The 14833-nt window shown below is 50.2% G+C and overlaps 1 protein-coding gene across 2 annotated transcripts; it reads right to left on the minus strand.

The window, feature by feature from the left end:
* Window positions 1-7295: 7295 nt before the first annotated feature.
* Window positions 7296-10287, minus strand: LOC123092610 (E3 ubiquitin-protein ligase SDIR1). 2 transcript variants are annotated; one of them, XM_044514413.1, is made up of 9 exons: window positions 10128-10287; window positions 9708-9902; window positions 9545-9602; window positions 9387-9439; window positions 9051-9279; window positions 8830-8965; window positions 8579-8627; window positions 8180-8296; window positions 7296-7620 (listed from the first exon to the last, which is right to left on the minus strand). In XM_044514413.1, the coding sequence occupies exons 2-9, from the start codon at window positions 9786-9788 to the stop codon at window positions 7501-7503; spliced, it is 843 nt and encodes a 280-aa protein (XP_044370348.1). In that variant the 5' UTR covers window positions 9789-9902; window positions 10128-10287; the 3' UTR covers window positions 7296-7500. The 2 variants fall into 2 exon arrangements, with proteins under 2 accessions (XP_044370348.1, XP_044370347.1); XM_044514412.1 differs by having other exon boundaries at window positions 8579-8630.
* Between the last annotated feature and the right edge of the window lie 4546 nt (window positions 10288-14833).

Below are 14833 nucleotides of genomic sequence, written 5' to 3' on the forward strand. Positions count from 1 at the left end.
TATTAGCAAGAACTTTGGATGCAAGTTTGTATAAGACATTGCACAAGCTAATAGGGCGGAATTTAGAGAGGTGTTGGGAATTTTGAACCTTTGGGATTAAGGCAATAATTGAGCCACAAAGTCCTTCAAGTAAAGCCTCGCCACTCAAGAAAGAGCGAATTGCATCGCAAATATCATATTGGATCATATCCCACTGAATTTGATAGAACATGGTCGGCAACCATCTGGCATGGTAGCCTTCGTTGGTCCCATCTGGAAGAGAGCCACCTTGATTTCCTCATTACTATATGGTTTGCATAGCACAACATTCATGTTATCATCCACCTTCCTCTGGATAGCATCCAGCACCCTTTCCATAGAGGTGCAGTCCTTAGCAGAGAAGAGATACTCATAAAAATCATGTACCATCTCTTTCAACCCATCCCGAGAAACACACTTGGCGTCGTCCTCCTGCACAAGAGCCTTGATACGGTTGGTGTGTCATCGCGCAGAGGCCCGTGCGTGGAAGAACTCAGTATTGCGATCTCCCGAATGGAGCCAGTCTATCCGAGCCCGTTGTCGTGCGATGATTTCCTCACGCTCAAAAAATTCACATAGCTGACATCCAACTCACATTCCTCCTTCAGCCCAGCCACATTTACAAGTGACATGCGCAGCAACTGAATCTCCTTTCGATCTTGTGGATCTGACGTCAGATAGAACCAAAGGCCACCTTGCTCCATTCCTTCGGAGCACCCGACACATGGTTCAAATCTAACCATGTATCATGCAGCGAGTGAGCTCCAGTGGCATGGGATCTCCAAGCATTCTCCACTACCTCATTGTAGCCCTCACCTCGGCGCCACATAGCCTCATAGAGGAATTTGTGTTGCACAGGCGAGCGATCACCCATCACTTGTTGGGAGTTGAGGGAGATGGCCACTACATAATGGTTAGAGGTGGTAGTAATTATGTTTTCCACCTGATAGAACTCGAACAAGGCATTAAAATCACCATTAGCCACATCACGATCAAGTATGGCCCGCACATTGCATTGTGTGTCCTGCCGATTAGTCCAGGTGAACTTTGGACCAGAAAAACCAAGGTCCACCAGCCCGCGGTCATCAAGAAAGTTTCGGAAAAGCTCCATCTAAGCATCAGATCGGTCACGAGCCCCAAAGTGCTCATCATGGTAGAGAGTCTCGTTGAAATCGCCACAGCAAATCCACAGGCCCTTCCACGACCGGGACAACCTTCACATCAAGCTCCAAAATTCATTATGGAGCTCACACTTTGGTTCCCCATAAACAAAGGTACCCGCCAGGGAGTAGGATCATCCGATGAGACCATCACATCAATGCAGTGCGAGTTAAAACCCTTTAGCGAAATTGAATTTGGCAAATACCAGAAAAGGGCCAAGCCTTCTCTAAGGCCCTCAGAGCTAACAACAAAAGAACTAGGGTAGCCCAAAGACCACATAAAGTTCTTTGCTTTATGATCCACCATCTTGGTCTCCGACAAGAAGAGGATCGAGGGTCGGTAAGTCCTCACTAACCAGCGAAGCTCACCCACTGTTGCATTTGACCCCAAGCCGCGATAGTTCTAGCATAGGATGCTCATTGCGTCTCGCGGGGCTGCTCCGCAGCTGCCGCCGGGTCTGTCGATCAAGAGGGTGTTGTTCTCAGTTTCTTGTTGGGGTCATGTCCTTCATTCTTCCTAGTATCAAGAATCCCATCGCTTGCATTGGCCGAGACCACCAGAGCAAGGGCATTCACCGCATTAGGAATTTGCTCATCTACCATAGAAGTAGTATCATGGCCTTTGCCTTTTTTTTCCTATTCATCTCTTTCTTGGATTATTGAACAAGAAACAACTCTTTCCTAGTGCCAGCCAAACGGACCCTTCCACAGCTACGGTTGGAGTGTCCCCTGCCTTGGCTGGCCATTCGACCACCTTTGATGGGGGAGGAAACCTCCTCATCCTCATCTCCAGCAGCAATCGTGCCAAATTTTGTCGCCCTACTTCCAGCTACAGATGACCGGGAACCCCTAGAAGGAACCTTGTGACTAGGGGTTGGGAAACATAGCCAGCTGATGATGAGGCATTGCCTAACTTTGCACCATTTGACTTTTGTATTTGGTCAATGATAGCACATACTCTCTTCGCCGTATAGGGCAAGTCGCCATTAACATCGTGTTCCGGGGGCAGGGCACAAGATTGAGGAGTGTCCGAGTAGCCCACATGAAAAGAAATAGAGAGGGAGGCGCTCATACATCACGGCATACGTTTTAGTGGTCTTGAGCTTAGCTGAGGTTACCGTCACATAGCGCACTAAAGGTTCCTATACCGCAATTTTAGCTCTGACATGCATAAAGGCTCCCCAGCAGCGCCCTCCTGAGTCGGCCTCCAACCGGAGAATTGTTCCGAATGTCTTGGCAAACTCCATGCCCAGATCCGAGATCATCAATCTTGGTGGAAGTGCCATAATCTTGGCCCATATGGCCAGCCGGTCAAAATTAACCCGCATCTGCTGGATGTCCGCATTGTAATTCTTGAGCGGGATGGCGTGCTTGTCGACCACTCATGGTGAGTTTTCCATCACATGCACATGGTCCTCTCTCGTACCAAATTCTGCAACGAATAGATTGTCCCCCGCAGGGTGGAATAGCAGCCCTTTCGGATTGCCCCAAGCCGGCCTCATCACCGACATGATAGTCTGAATGTGAAGAACACCAGGAGAAAGCACCTTCCCTACTAACACACAATCAGAGTCAACTAGATCGGCATCGTCCTCATCGTCCAACAACACAGGTTGCGTCTCGACTGCTGTCGGCCGCAAGCACTCCAACTTGTCTTCTATAGGTGCACCGGAGCCGGAACCACCCGTCTCCCGCACCTGTTCAGAGACCGGCGCCGCCTTCCCCGAGCTGGAAAGCAGGACCCCTGATGGGACACCGCCGCTACACTTGGTCAAAAGGGCGGCCACCTCACTGCTCTTCCCCTTCTCCCCCATTGTCCCTGCCATGAGCATGCTGGCAGATCCCAGTCAGCAATGGCCAAGGGTGGGCAGCAATGCTAAGATTGCCATGTAATCACCCCAAACCACGGCCAACAAGAATCTGGCCGCCGCACCGACCAACGAGAGATAGAACAGGGGAGGGTGGGGAACAAAGGGAGAGATTCCAGACCTTGTGCAATCCCAGACGAAGATCACCTCCCAGGGGCTGCTAATCGCCGGTGTGCAATGATCCTAGGAGAGCCATCAGATCCATCCGCTGCCCAAGCATGAACGCCAGCAGGGACCGAAGGTTTGCCCCCAAAATAGCCTCACGGTACTGGAAGCTGAGTTATGTGCATGCACGGAAGGACTGTCACTTACACACTTTAGGAGTGAATTTCCAGTGCATATTGAAGTGGATTCGAGTGAGGTGGCTAGAATTTTGAATAGCAACGAAATTGATAGATCAATCTACTCCTCTTTGGTTCAAGAGATCAAACATCTTTCATATCTCCGTCAATCTTGTATTGCCCACATATCTCGCTGTCAAAACGGAGTTCGTAATTACTTAGAGAATTTTGCTAGGCTAGACAGTAGAACTGTGGTTCGGCTGGGCTCTAGTCCCCCAAACGCACTTGAGCTTTGTAATGCTGACTATAATGTGCCACAACCGTGAGTACCTGAAACCGCCGCCAGATGTAAATCATCACATCTTAGCCCTAGGCACTCAAAGGGGAAGCACCAAAACCTCTCCTCCATCTGTTCGCGGACATCACCAAATTATCTGCCAAAACGAGCAACACCCCCCATATGTCCTCCCCATTTTCAAATGGGCCACCAAATTTAAACATACCATCATCACAAAAACACATAGGACTTACATAGTTCATCACATACACATAGATAACACATAGTTTTTTTTAGAGAAGAGAACACATAGTTCATCACATAAACATAGGACACACGGTGTTCATGACATAATTAAACATAACCAAACTAAGTATGACCTAACCACTACCGACCACCCTCCCGAAGTTGAGGTGCAGCTCAACGAACTTTGGGCCGCGGACGTCGGCGTCGTTTCGGCGACATCGTCAACAAGCTGTGGCTTGTTTCTCATAGAGAAGGGCCTTGGCCTTGCGCACACGTCTTCAACTTGTCGACGGGCATATCACTTGGGGAAGATGAAGCCCTTCTTAAGCGCGGCGTCGGGTGTCACTTGCCTAATTGTCTGCGACTGACTGAGCATACATTGGACTAGGAGCTTCTCGTTTCGGAGGACCTTCGACAACGGCGCCGCCTGGCGTGAGGAGGAGCCCGTCCACTTCGACAAGGATGTCATCCCACACAAGGACAAGCTCCCTTCGCCAAGGATGAGTGCTGACATCACGCAATGAACTGGAGAAGCTAAGGGCGCACATAGGGTGGCGAAGGCGGGGACGACGCAAGAGGAGTTGTGATGGCCCCAGACGCGAGAGGAGTTGTGATGGCCCCGGACGCGAGAGGAGTTGCGATGGCCCCGGGTCATACACTGACCATCACAACACCTTCGGAAGCTCTGGCTTGACATCCTCCCCATCGACATTGTCGTTGGAGCCCTAACTCTCCTGGGACATCAGCACAACACAGGAGGGGGATGTCCACAAGTAGGACAATGACGGGAGGAGGATGTCCACAAGGAGGACAATCACAAGGCAGGGACGATCACGGCTGCGTGTGCAGTGACGAGTTGTCTCAGTGGTGTCAAGAGTTGGATGTACCGCCGGATCCGGCGTTGCGCGGACTGCCCGTGACCTTGCACACGGCTCAGCCAAGCATCCTCCTCCTTGGTGCGACCCATCGCAAGGGGTGGGTTTTCTGTGGTTAGGCCAACTCCACCGTGCGACCCCATCTTGTTCGGGTGCGTCCGTTTGGGGTAAAACGGACGAATAGCGCGGCCCAACGTGCGGCCTCAAACGAACAGATGTCCAGATTTCGTCCGTCTTCGACCCATCCCCGGCCCAAAGTTGCGCTCGGTTTGGGGTGAAATGGACGCGCGCGGACGGCCGCGACGCACGCCCTTGCCCCCTCCCCTGTGGCCCGCCTGTCGGGGACACTAGCAGTCCCTCCGCTCTCAATGCTTCGACCCTCTCTCTCCCGCCCCGCCCCGCCGCCGGCGCCACCGCTATTCTCCGGCCGCCTCCTCACCGCGCAGCCCCCGGCCGTCCATACCAAACCACGTCTCGACATGGCCGCCACCATGCCCGCGCTTTCGTCGTAGTTTTGGCCGTCAATCGGAGGAGGTTTGGCCGTCGACGTCTTTGCCGGTGGCAGAGGGGACACCACCGCCGGCGACGTACCATGGCGGCCGCGGCAGCTTCCGCTCCAGAGCGGCCAGTAGCGGGCCGGCAACCACCCCTGCTGCATCGAGGTGATCATCGCGGCCTCTTCGCCACCACGACCGCAAGGTGTTCGACATTTTGCCCACAAAGGTATGGACAGTGGAGATGAGTTTTTGTCCCACCACTTCCTTTGTTCATCGGACGATTCGTCGTCGGATGATGAAGATCTTGTGGTGGCTGCACTGGTTGTTCACGACCACATTCAACGGCAGCTTCCTCGGTACAGGGGGTCAGTCCCTGGCCGTGCTCCCAACCTGAACCGCAACAAGGAGAGAAGCCACGCCCTGCTCTATGCCGATTACTTTTCCAACAAACCGCTCTTCAAGCCAGATAAATTTCGTCGCCGTTTTCGAATGGCAAGGCATGTGTTCAATCGTATCCGAGAGGGAGTGGTTGCTCATGACCCATACTTCGAGTGCAAGACGGATGCCCTTGGCAAGCTTGGATTCTCCTCTTACCAGAAATGCACTGCGGCCATCCGCATGCTTGCGTATGGAATTCCAGGCGATCTGGTGGATGAGTACGTTCGTATGAGTGAGACAACATGTCTGACATCAATGTACAAGTTCTGCCAGGCTGTGATCGAGGTGTTTGGCCCAGAGTACTTGAGGCAGCCAACTGCCACTGATACAAAGAGATTGTTGGCGACCAACACAGCTAGAGGCTTTCCAGGCATGCTTGGCAGCATAGATTGTATGCACTGGGAGTGGAAGAACTGTCCATTTGCTTGGCAGGGCCAGTACAAGGGGAATGTCAACGAGTGCACTGTCATATTAGAACCGGTGGCATCGCAGGATCTTTGGATATGGCATTCTTTCTTCGGCATGGCAGGTTCTCACAATGATATCAACGTGCTGCAGCGTTCTCCAGTCTTCGTGAGGCTTGCAGAAGGCCGCTCCCCACCTGTCAACTTTGAGATCAACGGCCACCAGTACAACAAAGGATACTATCTAGCTGATGGTATATATCCTCAGTGGTCAACTTTTGTAAAGACAATCTCGAAGCCCCAAGGTGAGAAGAGAAAGAGATTTGCCCAAATGCAAGAGAGTACTAGAAAGGATGTGGAACGTGCTTTTGCTGTGCTTCAACCCCGATGGGGCATTGTTCGATACCCTGCACTGTCATGGGATGAAAGGAAGCTTTGAGAGGTGATGACTGCTTGTGTGATCTTGTACAACATGATCGTCGAGGACGAGCGTGATGACAGTATCTTCGACCAAGGATTTGATTTTCAAGGTGACAATGTTGAGCCCATGCACCAAGAACCGGCCACGTTTGATCAGTTTGTCCAGTTCATCGTGAGCTGTGTGATTGGCACACTCATGTGGATCTTCAAAATGACTTGGTTGAGCACGTGTGGGATCATAATGGCAACCGATAGATGTGTTTGTTCATTTTATGTTCATTCAAGACAATTTCGATTTGGTTGTAAAACTATTTTTATTAGAAACAATTTTAATTGGATTGTAAAACTATTTTAATTTTCAAACAATTAATATTTGGACGTGCAAACTTGTTTTCATATGAAAATATAGGCATTTTAGGCCCTGGCGAACGGGATGGGGCAAACGGATGCGGCCGCCCAGCACGGCCACCGCATCCCAGGACAGACCCGGACACAACCCCATCGCCCTACCCAAAGGGACAGAATCCAGCCAAAGCGGACGTCCATTTGGGATCGCGCGGTGAAGTTGGCCTTTCCCGCTCCGAATTGGGCGGTGAGGAGGGGGAGTGGAATGAGAGTATGCAAGGCATATATATACAAGAATGGGGCCAGGCTGTTGGGCCCACATAGCGGCCAACCACATTTCATCCCCACATAAAATGAGGTTGTGCGCTACGTGGAGATGAAATGAGGACAACCTCATTTCATCCGCGCATACACTCTAGTCTGGTTTATTTTGACAGGCACCTTTCTACGCACCTTGCACTGTACATGATCTTAACCGTCAGGATAAATAAAACTCAACAAGAAAATAGCAAACAGCCTTTGGATGCATAAACATCACAGAGAAAGGAACTGGGAACACATCATGTACAGAAACTCTCGGCATGACTAAACAGCTCGTGCCCGATTCCATGGGTTTTCCGTTAGTACTACCGCCTAGTAATATTAGGTTAAGAACTGAAGCTCATGTAATGTTACACCATGTCATCCATTTCACCGCTGCCGGCGCCACGCCACACGTTGCTGACCTGGTGCTTGCAGATCGGGCATGTTCCCTGTTGGCGCAACCATGGATCAATGCAGTTCACATGAAACTGCAAAACAAGATGGGGGATCGAGTAAATCTTGCAGGCTCATCTCATGTCATGACACAAGATTAATAGCAGGCTAGCAGCATGTACAACATCAGCAATTCAGAGTAGTGCAGAAATGCATACGGAAGGGAGTGTCCAACCAAGTGAAAGTGGTTCTAAAAAAACAAAACAAAAAACAAGTGAAAGTGTGGAACAAATAATGTACTCCCTTCAATCCATATTACTTGCCGCTCACTTAGTACAATACTAAGTGAGCGACAAGTAATATGGATCAGAGAAGTGCACTGTATATGATATCCCTATAAGCAGTGAGGTAAAACTTTCACGTTTGGTGCTTCATTGTAATCATGGATAAACTGCGCAAAATGCACTAGCATGAAACACAGTTTTGGATTCCTAGGATGCTTATAGGAAATTGGACAACACTATGTCAACTAAGTTGCTCTATCACAGTGCTACAGTTATCAGGTATTACACATTATCATATCATGATAATAACTGAAGTCCTCTACTGTCAAAATGAAGAAAACAACTGCAAGATGATCCGTATGATAATTACCTGATGCAAGCATGGCAGGCTTCTCAATAGATCACCCGCAACAACTTGCTCTAAGCAAACACTGCACGTCAACTCATTCTCTGTCATTTTGCTAGTTGCATCTGCATCTTGCTTTTTCTGTACAGCAAAAGCAAACATGAAATACTGAAAACAAGGACTGCATACCATGGCGGCACAGTCCAGACCATGCATGTTCTTGGATACGCGCTTAATTGAAATAAAAAGAGCACAGCCACTAGCTGTGTGATTGTTATGGTACTACCACGGCTGACTAATGAAATTCCAGAGTGTAACTGTCAAGCTAAGGCTACACTGCTAGTTGTCTAGTCATACCAAAATGGAAATAGATATATAACGGATTTACACAAGAAATATCAAAGGAACACATTTATTCATTACCTCCTTTCCGGACTCAGGAGAAGAAACCAATGGTTCAGATGGCCCATCACTACTGAATCAAAGAAAAAAAGAGTTAGCTGCACGCTGTACAAGAAGGCAATTATGCATTGTTGGTTACATATTTCCTAGAGGAACTCAGTAGGCAAGCCTCAAACTGCGCTATAGTTGGTCGGTTACATACTGAAGAAAGAAGGCACTTAAAATCAGTTTGCTTTGGCCATAATGCACCTTAAAAGGATAATTAATCTTGCCTTTTTCGAGAAGGGGTGCTCCTCTGCTGTGCCTGAAATTTGTATCTGAAAACAGGCAGAGTATTTATTTCTTCTTCAGTCATAGAAGGAGCATGTGGGCTGTTGTCGGTATCTAGCGCTCTGAGAGCATCATAATCTGCAAGCAAAATATCCAACAATGGTATTATGTTTGCACGAAACAGTAAAACAGCAAGCAGAGCGAACAAAACTTATCAGTGTACCTAAATCATCAAACTCGCGGTCAAGCAGAGCAAGTTGGAGTCTAAGGCTTTGCAACCGGCCTCTCGAAGCAAGGGCTATGGTTGGCGGGACATGCACCCGCAACTCAGTGCGTCCAAGGAAGCCGTTGCCGTCTGCAGCATGAGCTTGTGCCTGCGCTTGGAGCTGCTGGCATGTAGCGTACATCCTAAGGCTGGTGGCCAATAGGAACACACCTAAGACCATCCAAAGCTACAAAAAGAGACAGTTCCGAGCAATCCGACAAAAGTTACGAAATTACTCTATGAAGCTTCATAAGCATAATAACACATGCATAACCACATTGTGCATGAACTAACCAAAAAGTTCGGAGACATCTGCTGCGAGCTCAGTACCATGAACAGAACAAGAACTGGCCAAGGAAAAACAGCCGACCATATATGTTAACTAAGAACACTGGTAAGTAATTGTTAACAGCTTAAAGATAACTTATTGTACACACAACACACCACATTACCAGTTACAAGAAAAGCTAAGGAATTGCTGTTCACCGGCCGCCCCCCGGCATGAATCCGCTGCACACAACACAAGTGAATGGGATCAGATATTTAGAACAGCAAACCTAGTCTAGGTTGAAATGCGGAATCATTTCAGCCGAAATGCACAGAACAGAAATTCACCATGGCACGGCGCTCCGTGGCGAACCCTGGGAAGCCACCGGCCTCGATGTCGGCCCTGCTGCCCCGGAACACAAAGCTCATGGTGTCCACCGGCCACCACCACCACTACCACCAGGTGTAAGATGGGTCGCCAAGCAGCGCCTTCCTGCCCCTCGCAGCAACAAAAACTTTGACGAGCCCGCGTAGCAGCGCCCACTGAAACCGAAGAGGGCACCGAGAATGTAAATCGAACAAGCGGCGGAAGCGACGCCTCAACCGAAACTGCAATTTCTGGAATCCCGGCGGTCCCGACGCGGAAAACGCCCGGATAACCCTGAAGCTTCCGGAAGCTTCGTCGCGCAGGTGCGCGAATTCAGGGCCCAATTGGGAGAGGCAGTCACAGATTCGGGGAAAGGAGCGGGATTTCCAGGAGGCACGTACCTGATTGGAGAGGCCTGTTGAGCCGGCGTTTGCTCGCGCGGACGCGGGTAGCGGCGGGGAATGGGGGAAAGGGGGAGAGCAGTAGAGAAGAAGAGCTCGAGAGCGAAAAAGGCGTTTTTTATTTTTTGGCGGTTTCAGATCGTGTGCGTCATGTGGTGGAAGGGGGTTGACATACAGTGACTGTACAGCACTGTACAGTACTGCAGAGGATCCTAACCTGGTGGAGGTGCATGGTCTCGTCTTAAATCGTCCACATGATGATGCCCGTATTGAGTTATAATTTTAGAGCAACTTTGGCAGAATCGCCAAATTCATTCAAACTGCTCTCTTTTTTACCGTCGTATGGAGTGTCAACAAAAAAGAAACAGCTCTAGCGGATTCTTCATGTGCATGAAGCTTCATGGCATGAATCACATGTGGGGGTTACCATCCTAACAATGAGTACTAGGGGTACGAATAAGGGGCATAACCTTGCTACGGCGCAGGTGTAACACTCGGTGTTTAACGAGTTCAAGCCCCTCTCGGCGGAGATAAAAGCCCTACGTCTCGTGTCCTGGGGCTTGTTTTGATTTGATGTGTATGGTTACAAAGGTTGCTCGTGCCTGGCTATGGAGGGGGGGTACGGCTTATATACAGTGTGCCGCAACCCATGTCTCCCACGTCGCCGAGGCATTAAATGGCACTGAATGCTTCAGTTACAGGTGTGATGAGCCTATACTACAGCAGTTACTGGCAACGGTAGCCTTGACTCTTGTTAAAGGACGACTTAGAATTCTTCGACCGTTGCTGCTCCCACGACGCCCTCTTGCCTTCTATGTCCGAGCGGTGGACCATCCGCCAAGTGACGTGTGGTCGTCCGAGTGTCGTCGAGCTGTCCGAGTGAACTTCCTGATGTAAGCATTCGAATGCTGGCATGGTCCAGGGACCTACCTATGGTGGTGATGGGCCCCATGTGGGTCCCAAATGATGGGTCCTTGACCCTACCTGTAATAGGTGACCACATCATTAGCCCCCGAATCGGTTGGGATTTCGTAGGACAAACAAACCGATTTTTCGGTCAAATCCGAGTGTTGCGGGAGCATTCAGAATATGTTTCCGAGTCATGGCTTGTTGTTCCTTGAATAAAAACACAACGGATTCCGGACTACAGGTTTACCCGGATGACCAAGTGTTGTTGATCGTCAACAAAAAAAACGGTGGCATTCGTTTTGTCTCTCAGAGGAGATAGACTAGGGTCCCGAGTCTGGGCATGCCATTACAACTCGAATGACGACGCCGGCGCATGGTTTGATTCTCCGGAGAGATGCCACTCCTTATCCAAGGGGAACGCCAGCACGGGCCTTCTACGAGTCCAGGTTTACAAGTCATGCGCCTTGGAGCCTACTGAGAGGGCCAAGTGAACCCGCGGAGGGGCGTCAAGCTCATCAGATAACGATCCTAAAGAAGACTTCAGTCGAGTGTTTAACGTGGCCGAGTGCACGGGTCCCCGCGGAGGGTGGTCAGACGGGCTCACATGCGTCCTTTAGGAAAGGGATCGCGGGTAATCAATCAGATTGATTCACCCCGGGAATCATGGGATTTGAATTTGTGCGTTCGCGCACAGAAGCGGCAACGTCGTGCGTTAGTGTGGAAAGTGGGGGCGTGGCTCCTCGATTTTCGCGCCCGACATCCGCCACGTGCCGTGCCTGCTCTGCATGAAGCCCCATCGCACGGACCGTCGATCCAGAGATCTGCGGCGTGGGATCCGGCTCGAAATTCGCCCCATGGTATAAAAGATTTGAAGGCAGAGGCTGGGACCCTAGATCCCCTTTCTCCTCCTCCGCCTCCTCCGCTTCTCCTCTCCACTTGAGCACGTGGCGATGGCGAGGGATTCCACGGCCAAGGCTGAAAAGGCGAAGAAGGCGAGGAAGGCTTCCTCTTCCGGCTCCGGTGTGACGGTCAGAGGTGCGGCGGGGGATTGGATCCCGTTGCGCGTCACGGCTTGGCGGCTAGAGGAGCTTGCGGAGGAGGTCCTCATCCCGCATGACGGGTGGCGTCGCCCGGGTGCGGGGGAGATCGAGTCGGCGCCGCAGGAGGATGAGCGCGTCCTACTCGTCACCCACGTCGCACGGGGCTTCTCCATGCCTCCCCACCCCTTTTTTAGAGCATTTCTTGATTATTTCGGAGTGCAACTCCACCATCTTTCCCCAAACGCCATCATCTATCTTTCAGCTTGCATCTCCCTCTGCGAAAACTTCCTCGGCTGCCAACCCCATTGGGGGCTTTTCAAGCATATCTTCACTTGTCGATCGATGTCCATCAAGAAGGACTCGTCAGCCGGCGCAAAGACCCGCGTCACCCAGCTGAGCAGGGGCTTGGGCGTCAAAGTCCGGGGGAGGGGAGCGGCTTCCCAAAGATGAGTTTCCCCGATTCCTTCAAGGGGTGGCAGGGGACATGGTTTTATCGCAGGGATGTCCCCAGCGGCCCCAACCAGTCAGGCCTTCCACCGTACTCGGTGGAGAGAGTGAGGGCCCCCGAGTCCCTTTCAGTGGTGAAGGAGGAGAAGACAGAGGTTGTCATCTTGGCCACTGCACTGGTTGGAGTCGTTAACGCCGGCGTGAATGACATGGATCTGCTGGAGACTTTTCTCACTCGGCGGATTTAGCTGCAGCAGGCCAGGGCTCACCCCATGTGGCTATATGAGGGGCCGAGTGACCCCACCCGAGTACACCCAGAGGAGCTCGCCGAGAAAGATGTGGGGGCCAAGATCAAGGCCATCGCCTACACTCGAGACAACCCGCGGGGAGCCAGGCTGGTGTCGGCCTACTCTAGAGAGCTCCCGCCGACCGTCGAGGAAAAGAGCTTATGCCTAATCAACTCGCTGGTATGTTATTTTCTTCATATCTGATTCCGGTGTCTCGATGTGTTTGCTCTTCACGAATTCCAGAACATGATCTCCAACATCCCAGTAGTCGACCGTTCGCCCGAGGATGCAGCAAGTGACGTGGATCGCCACCACCCGAAAGAATATTGATGAGGACATCAATACCATTGTTACACCCACAGCCCCTACTGCTACATATAATGGACCAATTACTAGAGCTCGCGCACGCCAATTAAATTATCAGGTACTTTTGTTTCTTAGTAATGATTCTAATGTTCATGAGAATATGATGCTGCCTAAATTGGATACATTTGTTTTGCTTACAAATGAAGGGCCTAGCTTGGAGAAGGATGAACACTGGAGCAAGAACAAGCATGGAGATGATGCGCAAGGGGAACAAGAACGGATTTACAAGTGATGATTTCAGGACTTTGAAGCCACCATAATGGATGCATGAAGCCTTGGACGAAATATACAAGATGCCACTTCATAAATTTCGTCCCGAGGCTATTCTAGGTGCTGCGTCACCTTATTATTGGGCCAGGCCCATGTAATTTCGAAATACATAAGTATAGGCTATTTTTAGAGTCCGTATGTGTGGGGAAACAAGAGATAGGGTTGATTTCGGACCCCTCCACCAAGGGCCACGAAATTCCCCCCCTCTTCCTCCATATATACAGCCCTTAGGGCACCGTTAGACTTTGGGTTTTGTTTAGATTAAAAGTTCGCCATAGCTGCAACTTCGCGTACTTCGTTTGTGTTCAACGACCAGACAAAGGCGTCACAGAACCCCACCTTCATTAATAAAGCTTTCCTCTGTTATTCGCAATATCCAGATTGCAATCTTAGTTTCTTGCTTGTTCTTCGTTTGCTTGCAGGAAATAGACCTTCGTGGTCAGGTTGATCGTGCTCCGGCGTGGTCAATAACCTCTCGGAGTTGGTTTAGCGATTGCTAAGGCGCGACGTCCTCGCACGTTCGTAGTCGGATCGTCAAAGTCGACTTCCACCAAAACGATAGCCACCATCTCATCGAAAGACGGGACACCTTTGCCTCTATCAAGTGGTATCAGATTTCCAGGTTGCTCGGTGAGATTTTACAGTTTTTCGTAGTTTAGATCGAGTCTGTTCTTCATACCTATAGTCCACGAAAAAGCCAACAAAAAATTAGGGTTAGTTCATCCTATCCGAACCAGTCTGAGCCTTTGCATAGTCTTTTCAGTATTTTGCTTTGTTGAATTTGCGGTTGCATCGTCGCGTCAAGTTGCTGGTCTTAGCGTCTAGTCTTTTAGAGTTTCGAGTTCTGGTCATAAGTTGTCATGCCGCCACCGCACCATCATCATCGCCCCTGCCACCTACCACCACCGCTCCGAATCCGTATCCATATACCACCACCAATCCGTATCCATATACCACCACCGATCCATATCCATATACTACCACCGCTACCACCACCGCTGCCATATACCACCACCGCTGCCATATACCACCACCATATATCCACCACCAATCCGAGTTCCTTGCATATTAGGTTTATTTTCGAGATCCATCTAATTTCCGATTCGTGTTTCCTTGCCTGAGTAGGTTTCGGAAAAAAGAGTCTGGAGACCCCCGGGCAGTTTTTAGGCCAAAATTTCGGCGACTGAAAATATTTTTTCCCTATCCTATTTTTAGGTCCCAGGGAGTGTTTGAGACACTCGCCATCATAGTGATTTCTTGTCGCACTTTTTCGTCGTCGCTGCCCTGATTTCCGGAAAAAAAATTGTCAAAAAAATTTCGTGCCATCCTGTCAGTTTGACCTGGGAAGAGTTTTGAGACACTCGCCATTATAGTGAATTTTTGCAAA

Source organism: Triticum aestivum, chromosome 4B (assembly GCF_018294505.1).
Source record: "Triticum aestivum cultivar Chinese Spring chromosome 4B, IWGSC CS RefSeq v2.1, whole genome shotgun sequence".
Classification (NCBI taxonomy): Eukaryota; Viridiplantae; Streptophyta; class Magnoliopsida; order Poales; family Poaceae; genus Triticum; species Triticum aestivum.

What these genes read in the sequence shown, in the direction of transcription:
- LOC123092610 (XM_044514412.1), bottom strand. Translation starts at nt 9,788, where the DNA reads ATGAGCTTTGTGTTCCGGGGCAGCAGGGCCGACATCGAGGCCGGTGGC. An exon ending in CCGCGAGTTTGATGATTTAG is followed by an intron (nt 8,966 to 9,050) that starts GTACACTGATAA and finishes TTTTGCTTGCAG; the next exon opens with ATTATGATGCTCTCAGAGCG. An exon ending in CTCCTGAGTCCGGAAAGGAG is followed by an intron (nt 8,297 to 8,578) that starts GTAATGAATAAA and finishes TTTGCTGTACAG; the next exon opens with AAAAAGCAAGATGCAGATGC.